The sequence below is a fragment of the Apteryx mantelli genome, chromosome 3, assembly GCF_036417845.1.
Source record: "Apteryx mantelli isolate bAptMan1 chromosome 3, bAptMan1.hap1, whole genome shotgun sequence".
Lineage (NCBI taxonomy): Eukaryota > Metazoa > Chordata > Aves > Apterygiformes > Apterygidae > Apteryx > Apteryx mantelli.
Window position 1 is genome coordinate 93,669,621 of NC_089980.1, and position 6,675 is coordinate 93,676,295.

Sequence of the window (6,675 nt, forward strand, 5' to 3'; positions counted from 1 at the left end):
CGGGTGTCTGCCTGCGTGTGCGCGATACTCACTCCACTCCATTGCACGGGCACTCGCCTGGAAAGGTCAAAATACAGCATTACACCTGCTACCGTCTAAGGGACAGTCCGGTGCGGATGCTTTGTCTGTCTGCTTTGATTCGCGCTCTCTCGCTCTCTCTCTCGCTCGCTCGCTCTCTTTTTGTTTTTGTGTGTTTTTTTAAGACAGGAGAATTAAAAAAAAAAAGAGAAAAAAAAAGAAGGATAATCAAAAGTTGGGGGGAGGAGGAGGAGGAGGAGGAGGAGGAGGAGGAGGAGGGCCGGGCGCCGCCCGCCGCGAGTTCACTGCACGGGGGTCTGCACCCCGTGGTGCGGCGGCGTGTCCCTGCTGGCCCCGTACACGTCCTCGGCGCCCGGCAGCGTCCCCCCCGGGGGGGTCATGCGCTTCTCTTTCTGTCTCCTGTTACAAAACCACACTCTCACCACCTCCTTCTCCAGCTGTAGGCTGTCCGCGAGCGAGGTGATCTCCTGGGCGGAGGGCTTGGGGCACTTGAGGAAGTGGCTCTCCAGCGCGCCCTTGACGCTCACCTCGATGGAGGTGCGCTTTTTCCGCTTGCGGCCCTGCGCCGCGATCTTGTCTATGCTGGTGGGGCTGCCCGAGGAGGAGTCCGCCTCCTCCAACCACTTGTTCAACAAAGGCTTCAGCTTGCACATGTTCTTGAAGCTGAGCTGCAGGGCCTCGAAGCGGCAGATGGTGGTCTGCGAGAAGACGTTGCCGTAGAGGGTGCCCAGCGCCAGCCCCACGTCCGCTTGGGTAAATCCCAGTTTGATGCGCCGCTGCTTGAACTGCTTGGCGAACTGCTCCAGGTCGTCCGAGGTCGGCGTGTCCTCGTCCGAGTGCGGGTCGTGGTGCGGCGGCGGCGGCCCGGCGGCGGCGGCGGCGGCCGGGGCCTGCCCCGCCGCGCCGGGGTGGGCGCCGTGCGGCGGCGGCGGGTGCTCGGCGCCGTGGTGCGGCGGCCCCGGCGGCCCCGGCGGCGGCTCCTCGTGGGCGTCCCGCAGGCCGTGGTGGTGCAGCGCCGGCTGCGCGGCGCCCAGCATGCCGTTGACGGTGAAGCCGGGCGGCTGGGAGTAGAGCAGCCCCGCCTGGCCGCCGTTGGCCGCGGCCATGCCGGGCGGCAGGTGCGCCGCGCCGCCCGCCCGCCACGCCGCGTGGTGCCCGCCGCCGCCGCCGTGGTGCACCAGGTGCGGCGCCCGCCCCGGCGGCGGGTGCTGCGGCGGCGGCAGCTCGTCGCCGCGCCCGCCCGCCTGCACCACGGCCGGCTTGATGTCGGGCTGCCCCAGCGCGCCCGCCGACCAGGGCGACTCGCCGCCGCCGCCGCCGCCGCCGCCGCCGGGGCCGCCGGGGCCGCCGGGGCCCCCGCCGTGGGACAGCGCCGCGATCCACTGGTGAGCGTGGCTCAGCGGGTGCCCGTTGCTCTGCAGCGTGTAGTCCGCCTGCACCAGGGCGCCGGCGTCCCGGTAGCCGCCGCTGGGCTGCATGCCGCCCGGCGGCTCGGCGTGCACCATGGGCGAGCCGGAGGCGAGCAGGCTGTAGTGGTTAGACGCTGTGGTCGCCATGACTCGCCGAGCCGCACTGATCGCGCCGGTTAAAGGCGCCGCGCATTTGACAGCTACTTTTTCGCCTCGGGCGCCGCGCTGCGCCCGCGCCCCCCCGGCCCGCTTGGCAGGGCCCACTGCGAAGGCACGCGCGCCGGCCCCGCCCCGCCGCCGCCGCCCATTGGCTCCGCGCGCCCTGACGGACGTGGGCACCCCTGGCAACCGCCGCCGCCGCCGCCGCCCATTGGCGCGCCGCGCCGCCGCCACCGCCCCGCCCCCTCCCCGCCCCGCCCCGCCCCCCGCCCGCCCCCTGTAACCAAACTCTGAGGTGGAAAAAGGGAGCCGGGGGGCGTGGGCGGCCGTGGGTCCCGCCGGGGCCCCCCCGGCCCGCCCCGGCCCGCCCCGGCCCGCCCGCCCGCCGCCGCCGCCGCCGCCGCCGCCGCCGGCCCCGGCCCCGGCCCCGGCCCGCCCTTCCCCGCCGAACGGGCAGCGCGAGCGGCGCGGCGGGTGTGCGGGGCCGCGCGCCCGCGGCCACGGCGCCGTTGGGCCCCTCAGAACGCCCGCCCCGACCGGCCCCAACCGGCCCGGCCCGGCCTCAGCCGGCCCCAACTTTGTCGCCGCGGCGCCCCGCAGCCCCGGCCGTCCCGGCAGCAGGTGCTTCCCGGAGCAGAACGCTCCGCCGGGAATCGCGGGGCTCCGCGCCGTGCGCGCGGCGGGGCCGCGGCGGGCCCTGTCGTTAGGCCGCCCCGTCCCTGGGGCCGGTGCTCGCAGGCCCGCGTCGGCAGCGCTCCTTTCTGTGCACTTAAAAGGATTAGAGAGGGGAAAAAAAGGTAAAAAAAAGAGAAAAAAAGAGAGAGAGAGAGGGGAAAAAAAAAAGAAGTTGCTGCCCGGACAGGAGAGAAGGACACCCTGGAACTGGATCCGGATTTCCTAGGAATGAGCAGCGCTCGGGCTGGCCGTGGTAAAAAAAGAGTTCACTTCCCATTTTTTAGCTGGAAGCCATAGCTTTGTCTTGAAAATAAACCGCTTGCGGGGTAGGTTTACGTTGCAGGCTCCCAGTATCTTAATCGAAATAATACAATAGGGCGGACTGGGGAATTTATTACTACTAACAAGAAACAGCTTTCTTCTGCGAGTTGTTTATAAATCATCGTATTTAACGTGCAACCCTGGAAAGGCTCCTTGCCTGGAAATATTCCTCTGCGTGGGGGTGTGGAGGAGCGGGGGGATGGGCTTCTGCACATAAACATATACACAGAGGCAGCATAAACAGGATATCCAGTGCCCCCAGACAAGGGACGCAGCAGGAGTTACCTCCTTTAGTTAGTTTAGCGGCGCATCAAGGGACTCGTCTGCCGGGGGGGTGAGGGAGGGGGGAAATAAAAAACTTTGTCCATAAAAGAGTGCAGATTCTTCATCTTTTTTTTTTTCCCCTCTCTTCGACGTGAGAGACCGCGAAGGGGAGAACAATACTGCCCGTTCTGCAAGTGCCGTGGGGAAGTCCGTGTCTCCGAAGTGCAAGCCCTGCCTTTTGTTTCCAGCGTGGAAACAACTGGGCACCGAGGAATTTCTATAATTTGATGCTCATTTGTTCGTGCCTCTCGTCCCAATTAGGTGTGGACCAGTGAGTTGAAACAAAACAACGCGGCGGATCCGCAGCAGGCTGCCACCGCCGCTGCCCGGCGAGAGCCGCTCCGGCCGCCGGCCTCGGCCCGCGGTAGCTCCGGCCTCCTCCGATCCGCTGCAAAAGTTGAGGCGGGCGCCGCGTCGGGGGCCGCTCTGCGCGACATTTTCAGGACTAGGTGCTTCTTTTTTTTTTTTAGGGGTGCCTCCAGCCTGCGGTACTTGGGGGGGGTGGGGTCGGGGACAGGCTTTTGCGGCTGAAAGCCCCAAAGCGACCTCCTTGTGCCCTGCCCGCGCGTGTGCACGCCACTCCCGACGGCGCGTCCCCGTGGGCGCTGGCAGCGCCAAACTCGCCGCGGCTGCACATGGCCCAGGAGGCAGCGAGCAAAGAGCAGGCAGCGCCAGCCAGCACTTTTCGGGGGAAAACCCTTCTCCAAAGCACGCACTTCTGTGCCCCTCTGCCTCGCCTTCTCCCTCTCCCTCTCGTGCTGGCCGGCCGCAGGATGCAGCGGCGTTGCAGGTGATGCCCGCAATCTTTGTCCTACACGTTTCTCACCCCTGACGCGTCAGCGGTTCATCTCAAAGGCTAATGTTAATCACGCAATTCCCGGCTCGGCGGCACGGCGGCACGGCGGCACGGCGTTAAACCCCGGACAAAACCCCCAGGGCAGCCCCGAGCCGCCTGCCCCCTCCCCGGCGGAGCGCCCGCCTCTGGAGCCGCAGCTGGGAGCCGCGAGGAGCGCGGAGCCGCGGCAGACTCCACCTCCTCGTCCTCCCCGCCGCCGTTATCCCTGTCGTTAGCGCCGCTCCTCGAGCATCCCCGCTCCCCTCTCCCCTGCGCGGCGAGCCGCGGCCGCGGAGCTCGGCCGGGGGAGCGGGCGCCCGCTCGCCTCGCTCCTCCGCGCTGCCTGCGCCTGGGCTCGGTGCAGCTCCGGCCTCCGCTCGGGGCCGCCTCAGGGCCGAGGAGCTGGGATGTGAAAGAGACAGTCATGTGCCCCCTTCCTCGCGGAGCTGACCCTGCGGGATCAGACGTCTCACGAGCCTTTATTTCCTTTTCTCTGCTCGTATAAAAGCAGGTTGAAGGTGCTGCGGTGTCTTGGGCAGACACTGCAGTGTTTTGATTCAGCTCGGCCTTTTTCACTGTTCAAAGCAGCTGTTCAAATACTAGGGCTGCTTACTTTGACGTGAAGAAGATTTTCAAACAACCCCCAAAGCTTTGAACTGACAGGCCTCCTTGATATCTCCTTCATTGCAGTACAGCTACTCGAGAATATTCGCTATAGAATACCTAGAGCGCCACTTAACTGGAGCTCTCTCCTCTCTGGGAGGCGAGGTGCTGCATACACATCAGGTGCAGAGCCGGGGCCGGCGGCGGCTGCGGGCGCGGGGGCCGGGCCGCTCCCCGGACCGGACCGGACCGGACTGGGACCCCTGGGCCAGACCGGGCCCCCCCGGGCGCGCTGCGCGGCCCACACTCCCCGCTCGTGCGCTGCCTCGGGCTGTTGAATCAGGCTTTTGCTTGCAAAACGTTGAGCTCTGCTGGCATTTAAACTCTGTGCGTATCCAAGCCTGCCGGAGAGGAAGTTGCATTTTCACAAGCCAAACACAGGCACGGCTCGTTCCTAGCAAGCCTCGATTCCCGGCGACTCCTCGTAAACCTCTTCAGTTCCGGAGGGCTGAAGATCGCTCTAAAAATATGCGCGCGTGTGTGTGTTTAGATATACAGCATGTATTGCATACGCTTTTTCTGTTTAGAGGTGAAAAGTTTATTTTAAACTCCGGTCTCAATGCCTTGAGACAGACTACTCGCGCAGCTAAAAGAAAAGGAAAAAAAAACAAACACCAAGACCCCCAAACCCGCGTCTCATTTCTGTGTCTATTATCTTCCTATTAGATGTTATTTTAGGAGGAAATACGCCAGGAGTGCAAAGACGCTGCGAGTTGCTGATAGAATTCTTGGGCGCAATAAACGTGAGGCTCCCGGTGCTCCTTTTTAAAGGCCAACTTGGAAGATTTGTGCTCATTGCTGGGGCGCATTTAATGCACCTTTTGTGAGATGGGATTGTTTTGATCTCTGCTTCCTTTTTAACCTTTCTCTATGAAGTATTCAATCCTGCACTTTCGTGTGGCTCTTTCCAGTGTTGTTCCAAGGAGTCTGATTTGGTGGAGAGACCCAAGACATGAATGAAACTTCAACTTTAAGGGCCTATGGAGAGACAAAACTGAGGCCGGGGCTTCACAAGTGATTGCTTAAAAAAAATCCAATCTACACAAAGAGGCAGCTGGCTGCTTTAATGAAAACTGCTTAAAGCTGCAAGAACCGCAGCCTCAGGGATGTATTTATAAGATGACTCAAAAGCTACACTTTCAAGTTGCTTCTCCTCGGGGTAGATATAACAAACACATTTAACTAAGAAATCTAAACAAAAAGGACAGAAATTGATAACTTTGATTGCACAAGCTCACATTACCCATTGAAATTAAAATCCGACGTCTAAATAGATTTCTCCACCTATCTCTATCAGACGAAAGAAAATCTCTCTGTGTGTGTCTCTCTCTCTATATATATATATGCAATATCATACATATTTTTGCCCTGATAGAATACTGATTATCCGAGAAGATAGAGAAGCTTAGGAAAAAAAAAAAGTTCCTGTAAAGTTTGTATTAATGTTCATTTCCAACATTCCCAGCAACTCTATTCTTCGGGCCACTTCATTCATATGAGACTATTCTATTTTATCTGAATCACTGTTTAAACTAGTAAGATATAATGTTCTAAGTTCAGTATTTGAAATTAAATTATTTGAATTCACGGATATTAATCTTTTCCCTTCATCCTCCAGTTCTGAATCTTGTCATTAAAAATGATCCACCCTTTGTAGTCCGCAAGTGAATATTTTATAGACAGATACCGCTATGAAGACTTCTAACACAACGTCAACCAGTCAGACTTAGCTGTTGCAGGGATTACTTTGAGTAATTTATCAAAGGAAGGCTGCTAAATTTTGAGTGGTGAATATGAGGCCTTGGGGGGAAAAGAAGCAGAAGAAGCAGAAGAAAAAAAGACAGATTCCATCAGTCTACGAGATAAATTCTGGTTGGAGTTAATACAGCTTGTTTATTGAATTCTCAGAGACAGACCCAGATACGATTGGCGGTGCGGAGTTTGCATTTTAGTTCTCAAAAGCCTCGCTGGTAAATGACCGCCCCACAAAGGCGCTTTAAGGGCGTTTCTTCTGGCGTGAAAAGCAGGTAGCAGAGGGGAGGGGGTCGAGCCTCTCTGACACATGAAAACGGGTTCAACTGGGACTTCCCAAACTCCGCACTGCTCGCAAAATTGTGCAGGACAAAACACAGCAACGGATCTGGGGGACAAAAAAAAAAAAGGTCTCCAGCCACCCTCTGATAAATCAGACAGTTGCCTTTTTGTTTCATTCAGCGCTCTAGTCTGACGGCGGCGAGCGGACACCCCGGG

At 59.7% G+C, this 6,675-nt stretch overlaps 1 protein-coding gene across 1 annotated transcript; it reads right to left on the minus strand.

Annotated features, from left to right (window-relative positions):
* Positions 1–272: 272 nt before the first annotated feature.
* On the minus strand, positions 273–1,595 carry POU3F2 (POU class 3 homeobox 2). The gene has a single exon (XM_067294808.1). The coding sequence runs from the start codon at positions 1,593–1,595 to the stop codon at positions 321–323; it is 1,275 nt and encodes a 424-aa protein (XP_067150909.1). The 3' UTR covers positions 273–320.
* Positions 1,596–6,675: the final 5,080 nt, after the last annotated feature.